Source organism: Manacus candei, unplaced genomic scaffold (assembly GCF_025592945.1).
Source record: "Manacus candei isolate 608988 ecotype Guabito, Panama unplaced genomic scaffold, ASM2559294v1 h1tg000011l, whole genome shotgun sequence".
NCBI classification, from domain to species: domain Eukaryota; kingdom Metazoa; phylum Chordata; class Aves; order Passeriformes; family Pipridae; genus Manacus; species Manacus candei.
The window spans coordinates 2,335,460-2,349,629 of NW_026138059.1; the positions used below are offsets into that span (position 1 = coordinate 2,335,460).

General features: G+C 36.1%; 1 protein-coding gene across 2 annotated transcripts in view; it reads left to right on the forward strand.

The window, feature by feature from the left end:
* NBAS (NBAS subunit of NRZ tethering complex) overlaps nucleotides 1-14,170 on the forward strand; it is a 167,042-nt gene that overhangs the window by 120,896 nt on the left and 31,976 nt on the right. For both annotated transcript variants that reach the window (XM_051778244.1, XM_051778245.1), the window contains 2 exons: nucleotides 3,547-3,636; nucleotides 5,811-6,006. In XM_051778244.1, the coding sequence (XP_051634204.1) occupies nucleotides 3,547-3,636; nucleotides 5,811-6,006 (286 nt within the window). The remainder of the gene's footprint in view (nucleotides 1-3,546; nucleotides 3,637-5,810; nucleotides 6,007-14,170) is intronic.

Below are 14,170 nucleotides of genomic sequence, written 5' to 3' on the forward strand. Positions count from 1 at the left end.
AATGACTAGGGACATCTTCAACTAGATCAGGTTGCTCAGAGCTCTGTCCAGCCTGGCCTTGAATGTTTCCAGGGGTATCCACCACCTCTCTGGGCAACCTGTGCCAGTGTCTCACCACCCTCATAGTAAAAAATTTCTTCCTTATATGTACTCTGAGTCGACCCTCTCTTAGTTTAAAACTATTATCCCTGTAGCAACAGGCACTGTTAAATAGTCTGTCCACATCTTTCTTATAAGTTCCCTTTAAGTGCTGAAGGGCTGCAAATATCCTGTTTGTTTCTATTTCAATAATCATTTTCTTCTTAGTGTGCAAGTTTTATAAGTATTCTAGTTTTCTTTGGATATACCATGTTAATGCCCTTTGTTGCTGTATTTTTATTACAAACTTAATTGGAAAAAAAGCACAAAAAAACAGTACAGGAAAATTTAAATCTGGCCTGTAAACACTAACAAAGTGGCTTATAAAAGAACAGAAATGAAGTGTCTTATATCTGTCTTCACTCTGGGAACATACCTTAAATTTTCTTAGCTTTTTTTATTGCTAAAGAAATTTGAAACTATCTCCTGATGCCTGTAGCCAGTTGGATAAAATGATTATTTGAATACTGCTGTGCTTTGTACCATTTCCACACTTCTGCCCTAAAGGTGTAATTTTTTTTATTTTCCTTAACAGAGCATGCAATTCCCATAAGTCTCCTTTTCTGTGAAAATACTTTTTTTCTTTTTTTTCTCTTTTTTTTTTTGAGAATGGATTTTTTCTTGTGTGTTTTGGTGAAAATGGATTTTATCTTTTGGACACACATCATGTCTCTTTGGGAGTGTAATATCCTGAATATTTCTGTACTGTTCTGTACTATAAATTACAATTTAATTGTTTCCAAGTATTCTGAAGATGTTTAGGAAAATATCTAGATTTTAACTTGACTCTCTAAAAATTTATTTAGCTGGCATGTGATAGTATTGGTACGAAGAACAGCATTTCCATCAGACACATCTAACAGTATTTTTTGAGAAAAAGGCTGGTGGTATGAGCTTTCTACTTGTATTTTGAACTTGTGAGTTGGGTTTGCGTGGGCAGGTTTTGGTAGCAGTGGGGGCTGCAGGGGTGGCTTTCTTTGAGAAACTTCCAGAAGCTTCCACCATGTCCATCAGAGCCAATGCCAGCCGGCTCCAGGATGGACCTGCCACTGGTGAAGGCTGAGCCCATCAGTGATGGTAGTAACACCTCTGTGATAACACATTTAAGAAGGAAAAAATGTTATTGTGCAGAAGTAATTGTGGCCAGAGAAGAGAGGAGTGAGAACATGTGAGAGCAACAACCTTGCAGACACCAAGGTCAGTGCAGAAGGAGGGGAGAAGGTGCTCTGGGCACCAGAGCTGAGGTTCCCCTGCAGCCTGTGCTGCAGACCATGGTGAGGCAGCTGTGCCCCTGCAGCCCATGGAGCACCACAGAGGCACAGAGATTCCATCTGCAGCCCAGGGAGGAGTCCACACTGGAGCATGTGGATGCCCAGAGGAGGCTGTGACCCTGTGGGACACCCAGGCTGGAGCAGGGTCTTGACAGGGACCTGCTGACCCTTGGAGAGAGGAGTCCATGCTGGAGCAGGTTTTCCTGGTAGGACCTGTGGCCCTGTGGGGGACCTGCACTGAGCAGACTGTACCTGAAGGACTACACCCTATAGAAAGGGACCCACATTGGAGCAGTTTGGGGAGAACTGTTGCTGCTGAGATGGACTCATGTTGGAGAAGTTTGTGGAGGACTGTCTTCCCATGGGAGGACCCAATGGGGAGTAGGGGAAGGACTCTTCCTTGAGCAGCAGCAGGAACAACCTGCGATGAACTGACCATAACCCCCATTCCCCACCTCCCTGCTCCACTGTGAGGGAGGAGGTAGTGCCTGAGAAGAAGGGAGGGATGCTGGGGAGGGTGTTTTTAAGATTTCTTTTACTTCTCATTATTCTACTCTGATTTAATTAGTAACAAATTCAGTTAATATCCCTAAGTCGTGTCGGTTTTGCCCATGGTGGCACTCAGTGAATGATCTTTTCCTGTCCTTAGCTTTTCAAACTCCCATTACATTTTCTCTCTCCTGTCCACTTCTGGAGGGGAGTGATGGAGCAGCTTTGGTGGGTGCCTGTCATTCAGCCAGGGTCAACCCACTATGAAAGTGTATCATAACAATATAAAATGAATATACTAAGTGTTCATCAGGCAACAAATCATCTTGAATTTATTCTGAGTGGAGTCACATCTTGGTTTTAAATCTAGTATTTTTCATTGAAGTGCCTTAAGATAAAATTAGAAAAATTGAAAGTTCTGAATGCAGGAAGACATTGAAGGTTATAAAAATTCAGGTTTCTATGCCATATAGTATAATCATTTTTAGGAAATATTTATCTAACTCGAGTAATAAATTACAAAATTGTAAACATTCTGTAACTCCTGACAAAAAGATTGTGGAATGTTGCAGTTATTTTTACACATTACTATCAGCTATACACTGTATTTTGACTTTAGTACAGTTAGGGCAGCCTGGGCATGCATTCATTGTTGGTAAGAGCACATATAAGAAGAGGCTGACATTTTTAGTGGCAGAAGAGCTTTGATATGGTGATGAACTGTAGAGTAAATGCACTTTTTCTCTATTTTTTTTGCATCATCTGGAATAACATGGGAACTATTTGCCTACCTTTCTCTGTCTTTAGTGCAGCACTGACAAACTAAAATAGGCAAAACTGTTGTTTTTCTAGTTTTATCCAGGCATCGTTGCCACTGCAGTGGTTTCCATGGACAGACCCTGTGTGCTTTGTTGGAGTACCAGTGCAAAATCTCGCCCTCTCTCTGCACCAAATCTGTTTGTTTCATTGAAAATCTTAGCAGAAAATGTAATTTTCATTGGATTATGACCAAAGCTTGCTTTCCTACTGGAGTGGTTTTGAGGTTTTTGGTTGGTTGATTGTTAGTTCCCCCCCCCCCCCCCCAGTTTTTGCAACCTTTTCACCTGTGGAAGAAAACTGGAATGTCTGATGGGGAGGGTGGTGGACATTTTTCTATTCCTGCATGTGCACAGTGGATGCTGTTTTGTGGGTGGCTTGACCCCAGAGAAGTCTACTGAACCAGCAGATAGGATACTGTTGACTCAGATCACAGTCAAGTTGATTTAAACCAAGAGATACTGCAAGATGATTTGAAAGGAAAAGATGGTGACAGTTATGTATAACCTTGAGTCTCTTTAGTTGATATTGATGAGATCTTTAAGGTAGTGAGATTATATGTGTATATTTTGCTGACCTAATCTATGTTAGAAGCACTAAACTTTAACTATTCTTTTCTTTTCAAGTTTCATTTAAATATTTTAGTATTTTTTCCCGACTCTTTCCTTGTTGCTCTTTGCATTATTTTGACATAAAAATAAAGGTACTAGTTAAGCAGTGAAAGTGAAAAATTGTTATAATTGTTGAACAATTCATATAAATCCTACAGATGCATGAAATGAGATACAATATGAAGGACCACTTTAATAGTAACTTTGTCTTTCCTTAACAGTGGAAATGGCAATTCATCTACAACATTGAAAGATCCACTTGGAATCCTAGAAGGCATAATTTCTGCAGTGCATGCAAGTGTTGAGAAAGGGTAAGAGCTTCCTGTATGGATTCTGTGGTTAAGACTTTGAATATGGATGATTTTTTCTTTGTGGATATATATAATGGGTTTGCACTTTACTCTAGAATAAAGTCTTAGAAAATGGGCTATCATTTATGAGGTTCAAAAACTAAGCACTTACAGAAGCCTTTTCTTGATCATTTGAAAGAAAGCAGGTTACTGAACCTAAAATTTAGATAACTGCATATTATGGTGAATTGAGAAAATGTTCTTTCAACTGTGACTGCAGCAGATTGTACATCTGCCAGGAGTGTGTCATTGCTTACGTTTCAGTTTAGTAGATAAATTGCAATTAATAATGATTCACTTTCAGATATCTGAATTTAGATATATAAATTTGTTGATATTTGTAGGGTATAGTGCAGAAGCAATTTCACAAATGCTATAAGATGGGTCACCACAGTTTTTTTTATTTCAGATCACATAATAGTCCGTATGTCCCACTGATATTTTCCATGGCATTCCTAGTAAATATAAGGAAGAAAAAAAAATTAGCTTTTTTTTCCAGATGTAAGAACTCATGTATGATAATAGTAATAAAACCCCATACTGTTTGGTAACCACACAAAAACAGTTAAACTACTTTATGGAGGCTTCTTCAGTAACGTTTAAGTAGCTAAATATTGGATACAGAAGCAGACTGAATTGATGTAAAAATTTACAGTAAATGTAATTTGCAATATTCTAAGGTATAATGGAAGTCAGTACTGTTTTAATCTGAAATGCACTTTCTGTAGTCTTTTTATACTTCATCAACATTTAACTGGTGAAACAATAAGCTGGAGTGAAAATCACTATGATTACAAGAGTTGTTTACATTCATTTAAATACTTACTTATTACCTTAAACCTCAGCTACTCAGTTGACAAAACATAATTCTTTCCCTCAGGAAAACATATGTAAGCATGAAGTGCAAAACTCTTGAAATATTCCAGCAGGTCCTTTAATTCCCAAACTTTCAATTTACAGTTTGAATGCCACCTGTTCAGCAGAGGCATATCTAATTTAGCTGAAGTTCTGAGCTAACAGCATAATTCAGACAATAAAAAGCCTAAGTAAAATTGAAGTCCTTGTAATATGGAAACCTAAGATGTCAACATTTATTATTTCAGAGCTGCAAGACAAGTTAAATTGGTGTTTTCTGTCTGATATTACTTTCCCGTCTGTCTTGTTAAGACAAATAAGGGAACATTAGGGCTTTAGTTATAAATCACACTCCACCTGGAACTACTTTCTTGGCTTTTTTTTTTTCCTGTAAGAAAAAAATTAGCTTGAGTTTAAAATACTGCTAAAAGGTAGAATAGCATTTACTGGTTTGCTACCTCCTAGTTTATAGCCTCTGAAGGATGTAACAGATTATTCTGCCTGCCCAGTGTTGGTTGGTGATCTGTGTACCCTAAATGCTTTCACGCAGTTAGATTGTATTCAATATAATACACTTTTTGAATTAAATTATTTGATTAAGGGTTTTTATGATTAGCAAAGTCAGAAAGACCCCAAAACTTAGAGTTTTTAATGACTCTCTTTTTTAATTTCTTTCTTTCTAAGGTTTATAGCATTCTGCAATCATTATCATCCTAAGAATTTATAATCATCAAGCTGGCTATAGGTGTTACAGAAAAAAATGCCTAGTTCTAAAATTAGGAGAAATTAATTTGTGTGTGTGGAGTGTAAAGAAGGGACTTGTAAGGAAAGAAAAAGAATATAGGATGGCAGTATGAATAAGCATTCAGATATAAAAGTGTCATAGTTAAAATGGAAGCATTTCGGCTTGTTTTCCGTAAAAGTCGGATGGTGTGGAAGTACAGGCATAAGTCAGGCCCAGGCACCGTGAAAAGACTTGGATTTTCAGATGCTGAAATCCAGCACCATTGTATGGTACCAAAGTAGTATGTGGGAGAATATGGAACTTTACGGATGGATTTACATAGTTATTTGAAGTTCAGAAAAAGTTCTTACACCACACAGCTTTGGGCAACTGATTAACGAGGACTTATTTCTCTGCAGCTTCACACAGGTCAGCTCTTCCGTTTCTAGTGTTATGTATTTGTTACATATTGAATGTACCTGTTTTAAAAATACATGTGGTACTTTCATTAGAATTATTGCCAGAGACCGTTTAACACAGTATTGTTTAATTACAGGGAGAAAGTAGTTTCTTCAGATGACCTTTTGGAGTGGTTGAGACCTTTCTGTGGTGATGACTCTTTAGCAGTGAAGCCTCGCATCAGGGTGTTGCAAATTCTGGAGCAAGCCTTCCATCTCAGTGATGAGGACAGCAAGCTACTTGTGTACTTCAGGACACAAGCTGTTCTCAGAGCATGCTGGCCTGAAAAAAAGGTATTGATTGCTGTAAATTATAGCATCAGACTGTTTTTCAATATGTGCTTGTGATGCATTCTTTTGGTATAGGAACTAATCCTACTTGCCTTTTGAATCAAGTGTTTGATATATTTTGATTCTTTGAAAAACAAAACTGTGTAAAGTTAAGGGACTCCTCAGCTTTTGTTTGGGATCAGGAGTACATAACACTGAACTTGATTAAATAGTAATGATTTTCCTCTGTGTCAAGCATTGACTTCAAAGTTTTTATATATTCTTTCTTTTCTGACCATTTTTTTCCCATCAATTTTACCTTCCTTCTTTATCTTCTACTTGGTTTGTCATTATAGTCAGAATTAGAATGGCAGTTATTGGCCACTACCTAAAGTTGGGAAAAAAATAAGGTAAACTCATTGTTGAAAGAAGTTACTCTTAGCTCTTTATTTGTTTCCAGATAAGAGAGACAAAGTGCTTCTCAGCTCAGGTTTTCAAGTCTGAAACAGATTAATTTTCCTTTTGAATTAAAAGGTGGCAAAATACTTCCATTTTTTAAGTATACATAGAAGTTAATCTAAGACTATTAAGGATCTTCTAATGAATATTCTCAGGAATGGAAACACTTGAATTTGTCAAGTAGAATATTAACAATTCTATAGATATACAAAAAGACTCCTGTTGGTTATTCATTATTAATATTTTAACTGCTTCATTTCATGACTCATTTTGCTGAAATGCTTAATATCAACATATGTATTTTTAGAGGTTCTGCATTTCTGAATGCAAGGAAAATATACTACAGGCTTAACAGGACAAATTAGTCTTGTCTTTGAAGCTTGTGCTGTTTTGAAGTCATATGAGTAGCACTTGTTGCATGTAGAATTGTTCAGAAGCAGAATTACTTTTTGTTTATTTTCTAAGTGCCTCCCTCATGCCAAAACCTTGTGGAACTAAAAAAGTATATTTATAATAGTTCCTCAAAAAAAAAAAATCTATGCACAAACCCACTTTATATTCATGTAAAACAAAAGCAATATCTCAGTTTTGACTCACTGTACTAAATTCATCCAAGGGAATAATCACAATAAAAATCTTAAAAGGAAAAGAAAATACTTATTTCTTACTTTTTTTAGAAATTACTTTTTCTCTCGCATTCACAGTAATACCAGCATTTAATTCCTCAACTACTATTCAGATATCTGTCTGGGATTGGATTCTTGATCTTCGTTCAATCCTTTGTCAGTGTTTGTATTGCCTGTGACCTGCTTTCCAGTTCAAAAGCATTTCCAATTTTAAAACATTCAACTAGAATATGTCTTAAGAAAAAAGTTACAGGTAGATAATGAAAATAAATAAAAAGTTTTACTACTGCACTGGGTAAGCTCAAACCCTACAAAGATAATTATATAAAAATATGTATACAATATTGTAATATAAAGTTGTCTGTATATGCTATTTATTATTTAGCTAAGTGCAGAAATAGTTTTCATGCTTAGCAATAGTGAAAACTGTGCTTACATGTACATATATAAAAATCATGATTTATGCACCCCAATTTCTGCTACAGAGTGCAATTATAAGAGTCCTATTAGAAAATATTAAAAAATTATTCTCATTTTCATGTCAGTTAAAACTAAATGTGATAGATGAGAACCTTTTGTTTTCTTTGAATATTTTGTGCTAGGTAACTAATGTGTTATTTAGACGGGAGAGTCATGTTAGTTTGTCCATTAGGTACACGTCATTGAAATTCAGAGTTCTTCACAAATGTCCAAGAAAACAAATGAGTGGTCTTAGATGTAGACTGTTTATTTTATCTTTTTTTTCTCTTTTAGTCAGCAGATGTCAAATGCTAGTCTACCAGCTGATACTAGAAAAAACAAGTGATGACCTTGTTTGATGATTGTTTGCATATTTTGTGAATTAATAAACAGGGAAAATAGCATAATAAAATACCCAGATTGAAAGTGGTACATTCCCAGTGCTTTGTGCTTTGATAGTGGAACAAGAGCACTGCAGAAGTCAGTACTTACACGGCTGCTGAAAACCAGAGAGAGAGATTTGTGTATGAGCTTTGGCAAAACACTAATTATGCAATTTTCTTGTGCAAGTTAATGTTTCAGGTGCAAAGACCTTTAAAAGCACCCCCATTCTGCAGAAGGAGGTGTTGAAGTGCAATTTAATAGTTTGATCAGGTTGTTGGGTATTCCTGGCTGTGAAGCAGGATGAAGAAATAGGCAGGAGGAATTACATCTTTCAAACGTGCACAGACTGCTCTGTCAGTCTGTCTGCTTTGTCTGTGGACATCAATTTCTCTAACATCACTACACCTTTATGAACTTGGTCATCCTTTCTCATCCACCAAAGTACTTTAAAAAAAAAATCACATTAAAATAAATGGTATGGGGAAGTGGTGTGGATTGAATGCTATTTTTAGATTTTAGAGGAATTTGTTTAAAGGTTGTTAGTTTTGGGTGGGTTTTTTAAATGAACTTTATATTGCAAATATGTCAAAGCTTTATTCATTATTTACTTCCAGGTTGTTTTATTGTTACTTAGTTGGCATTTCTTACATACTTTTAGGGGATCCCTCTTTACCATTCCTTGGCAGAAAAAGGAACAGCAGATATTGTGAAGTATGAATGTGGATATCTATTGAGTAAAGATAATTTAAATGATATTACAGTGTTCAATTACCAGAAAATGTGTGAAAGCCACCCTCAGTGTGTCTACTAATCCTCTTAGTCAGACTTTGCATACATCGGGGAGAGACTTAATATTTAATTATGCTCTAGGTGCTGTAAGTAGTGGTCCCACAAATCAATGTGCTGGGAAACAGGCCAGCTCTTGCAAAATTAAAAATGTACTTTATGGAAGTAGCTACCTATCAAACACTCAGAAACACGGCAATTTCCAGTTCTCTAATGATTAGTTAACAAAATTAAAAATTCAGGGGTCCTCATTTTTCAAAGGCTTGAGAGTCTTTAATTCACATTCCAGAAGCATCCCACACTATGGAGGAGGAGGAAGCATGCGTTGTTTTAATCCCCTTGATGAATTTTATCTGAGCTCTTCAGGTTCTGTAATTTTCTAGTTAACTGGTGCATGAAAAATATGGGTCAAAATACTGACTTTGTATATGTTAAAAAATGTTGAGGGGAAGGGAGAAAGACGTGGTTTAGAATGTTCATATCAAAATTTATCTTTATTCATCTAAGATGGGAAATCCATTTCTTTTCATATAGTATCTAAATAAATAGTCTGTAATGCCTCAGAGCAGTGTCTAATCATCTGTAAGGTGTTGGGTAATGAGTTATATGTGTGTCTATGTCAAGGCATAAGTTACATGAGTTAGGGGTTTGCCCCAGGAAGTTACAGTGGCTCTAGCAAAGCTTCTCTAAGCAAATCAAGGGTTAGTTTAAGATAAGAAGTTATTAATTGTGAAGCTTCTATAAGGCACACCTTGTCTTAAAAGAATTGTTTCATTCTTATGCAAATGCAAAATGTAATTACTACTTGCATGCCACTTAAATGCAAATAGCTTTGTCATTTAGAGAAGGTAATCTCATTTAGCCTTTCCCCTCATCTTGTTATATTATGTTTTTTTCATGATCTTGGAGTATACAGAGCTGCTGAGGGCTAAACATTTTTGAAAGTTGGAAGGGATATCTAATAGGGATTTAAAATTTTAACTTTGGGCACTTTTCTTATTTATTTTTTTCCTAAAGTTTAGCTTTGAAAAATTGTCAGATTAATTTGTATTGTGTGTGTGGGATGTGCACAACACATTTTCCTTCCTTCATATTGGCAATTCATGTATGCCATATGAAAGTTTGTGTCTCAGCAACCTTAGTAATGACTACAGTATATATATAATGACTTTCTGAAAACTTGGATCTGACCATCAAGACTCGTTTGCTGTTTTGTTCCTCTTCCCACAGTACACGAAAAATGTGTATCTGTTTACTTGATGTTTCTTCATGTGACTTAGTAAAAACCAGTCTCGATGGCAATGTCAATGTCCAGTAATTTTTTGGCTTTTCTCCATTACCTCTACTCACATCAGAGATTTAAATGTGAGAATTCTTAAATCTCACTGTGCTTTCCAAATCCTTAAGTCATTTTGCTGAAGCCATTTGTTGGGAAACAATGCCCCAGGAAGAATTTAGCTTGATCTGGCAAAATACAAGTGAAGGAGCTGTATCTGTTTGATCCTCAGCCATCTTTCATTTGTGAAAAATGCTTAATTAGAAGAAAGATTTATGTTCCTATCAACTTAGAGTTGATGTTGTTTATAATTCTAGAGACATTGTTTCTCTACTGGTAATGCATAAAAATTAAGCTTAAGAAATTTAATTTAAGTTTTAATTAATATTTTAAAACACTAATTTCCATTCCTTGAGGATGCAATTTATCTGTATGAAAACATGTAAAATGTATTTTTTTCTAGGAACATAAATTGTAGCCTGTATGATTAATTAAATACTTTAAGATGCAAATGAAATATTTTCCATTATCTATATATAGACTATAGCAAATAAGACAAAGTGGAGAGAAAAGCAGAATAGCTTGAATGCACATGACAGTTTTGAACGTGAGCCCTGGATACTGCAGTGTTCTGTGACTGGTATAAGTTGCTTCAGAGGATGATAAGAATGCTCTGGAGTGGATTCATGGGAGATAATTCACTTTCTCTAATAGGTCTTTTGTAATGAAGGTATAAATGCAAAATTGTTGAAACAGTTCATACTCGGCTTTGATCCCAGTTTCAGGAAAATTAGGAGCTCATTAGTGATGTATTCAGACTTCTGTTACTGTGTTTCAGAGAAATGGGTGGATAAGCTGTAAATCAGCCTTGGATGTCTCTTGCTAAATTTTTTGCATTGGTACACATCATACATCGAGTGCAAAACATGCTGAAGCTTTGTGAAGGAGGGATACCATCCAAAGGGACCTAGACAAGCTCGAGAAGCAACCCCCTGTATCAATACAGGCTGGAGGTTGAACAGATGGAGAGCAGCCCTGCTGAGAAGGACTTGGGGGTGCTGTGGGATGAAAGGCTGGGCATGACTCAGCAATGTGAACTTGCAGCCCACAAAGCCAAATGTGTCTTGGGCTGCATCAAAAGCAATGTGGGCAGCAGTGCAAGGGAGGTGATTCTGTCCCTCTGCTCCGCTCTGATGAGACCCCACCTGCGGTGCTGCATCCAGCTCTGGGGTCCCGAGCACAGGAAGGGCATTGACCTGTTGGAATGAGTCCAGAGGAGGGCATTCAAGATGATTAGAGGGGTGGAGCACCACTCCTATAAGAAAAGGCTGAGAGAATTGAGATTGTTCAGTCTGGAGAAGAGAAGGCTATGGGGTAACCTAATTGTGGTCTTCCAGTACCTGAAGGGAGCCTACAAGAAACATGGGGAGAAACTGTACAAGGGCATGTAGTGACAGGACAAAGGGGAATGACTTCAAACTAAGAGCAGGTTTAGATTAACTATTAATGAAAAATTCTTTACTGTGAGGGTGGTCAGGCAGTGGAACAGGTTACCCAGAGAATTTGTGGCTGCCCCACCCCTGGAAGTGTTCAAGGTCAGGTTGGATGAAGCTCTGAGCAACCTGGTCTAGTGGAAGGTGTCCCTGCCCATGGCAGGGGTGTTGGAACTAAATGATCTTGAAGGTCCCTTCCAAACCAAACCATTCAGTGATTTTGTTGGGGTTTTTTAACCTCTTAATGTGATTTGGTATGTTATGTTGTTCTATGTTTTATAGGATATTAAAATCCAGGAAATCAAAGTCTCTACGTACTACACTTTTTCACTCATTCTATTGTTTACTGAGTCTAAGTAACCAATTCCAATCATGTTACCTCATCCACAGTGTATTCTCTCTGTAACTGTCCTCCCCTCTATCTCAGAGCCTACTGTGGTAATGTGGTATACCTTCTGAAGAAGGTAATTGGAGAAGTGAGTGTGCTGTCCTTGTGAAAATTCAGTCCATGCTTATGCATCTCAACATCTTGATTGCTCTCTTGACTTCATCTGTACATGAACCAGAGGTCTCTGAACTTCATTCAGTGAGGCTCAGGTTACGGTTTTGACTTGATTAGGTTAATGTAGCATATTATAAAATAGTCATGGCTAGGCTTCGTGAACGAAGATTTGGGAATTATAAAATAGTATATTTTAGTAATAGCTTTACCATTGTTAAATTTTATTTGCCATCCTGTGGTCATTTACTTACCCTAGACTTTTATTTTAAGTCAATTGGAACTTTCTTTCTATATAAGCTAGCCTTGGCAATCATTAGTCAGTGTCTTATCTGTTCAGTGCTTGTAGTCTCGCCAAAGCATACTTTATATAAGCAAAGAAGCAACCATAAATCCATGAGAAATTCTACTTTTTATGTTTACTATTTTATCATAAACTGGTTTGGTTTTGGTTTTGTTCCTGTTAGTAGATCAAGTTCTTCAGTGGTTTCTAGTTAGGAATGTTGTTCAAAGTCCTTTGAAAATATAAGTGAATTGAAAACTGGTTTTCTTTAGATATTATTCTTTTAATATCTTAAATGAGTGTTTTGTATTAATAACTGCAACAGCTGATTTTTTTTTCAGTTTTCCTATTCCATCCACTGTCATGCTAGATGACAGTTTTTATTTAGAGATCTATCAACTCAGTGTCATCTAAGAAGTCCTGCTCAGGTATTCTTAAAATAGTTCTTACTTCATAGCAATTTGTGATAGTTCCTGTTGATTGAGAGAGTGAGGGGTTTTTTTTCCACATTGTTGCTATTATTACACAGGGGCTCAGCTATAATGACTGTGACTGCTAGGATATTCACTACAGCAAATCAAAAAGAAAACCACCAATTGCAGTGCTTATGTAAAGCCATTTGGTGTGACAGATGCATGATGCTGCCTACATTATTGTGATTATTTTTATGGCTGCAACAGAGCTACTCCTTTATTTTAGTTTTTACAGCATAAATAATTTTGTGATAACCATCCACCTGGTACTTCAAGTGCTCCTGGTGTAGGTCATAAATATGGATAAACAGTGCAGAAATTTTGCATAAAAATCAGAGTTTCTTTCCTTTTTTGACTGAAAATAGCAGTACTGAAATATTATTTAAAATTAGAGTCAACATCAACAACCTTATGTTCCTGTAAGACAGTACCTTACTTTATTGTGAGTTTTTCTTTTTAAAAATGTATCTTTGACTATGGTAGTTTTGCATATCGTCAGGAAGGTATTTTGGAAATACTGATTTTGACAAGTTTTCATTTACATGTAAACAGCTTTTAATATAATTTTGCCTCTATTAGCAAGAATTGCAGACTTCCATTATCAAAACAGCAGTTACACATACAGCTGAATCCTGGGAACTTGTGGATGCACTGCTGCTTCATGGTAGTGATGATCAGAAGAGTAAATTGAAGAACCACTTGGTATATGGTATGGAGGGAAATGGCTGATGCTAATGGCTAATTTAACAGCTGAGAGTTAAAAGTAATATTTAAGGATTAAAGTCTTGTCATTTTTAGGCTGCATCTTCCAATGCTCTTTTCTGATCTAAATGTTAGAGTATCTATACAACACATAAATTATGAATTATAAAACAATGATTAGTAGCTGGTGCATACAAGGAAAATTACTTCTGTGTTTTTAAATCCCTCATGTTGCACAGATCTAAGTTTAAGCCATACATAAATCCAAATTTTTACCTAATTAACTCACAGATAAGCAATATACATGTTAAATAACATGTATGTTAATCCTATCTCTTTCAGTTCCAGCTGATATATAAGTGTTTCAAATGCATAATTTTTTCTTTATTTGCTCTTATCTCTCTATCAATATCTACCTACTGTCCTCAGAGGTTTTTTCTGGGCTGAAATGGATTTGCAGATTAGGACACAGTCTTCTGCAGAATACAAATGAATGGATTTTATTTTCTATACAAGTTATTCATTTTTATGCATTAGGCAACGCATTTGTGTTTATTGAATCTATATGCATTTCTTAGTGAGCTGCATATGAAACAGATAAGGAATTAATATATAAATCAGTTCAGAAGAAAAAGGTTATTGGATATTTTACAAGAACTCAATATGTGGCTGAGCTTTAGTTTAATTCATCATCAGGAGGCTTCTGGTTGATTTGTTTTTAAACTTGAATCCCATAATTTGTTTATCA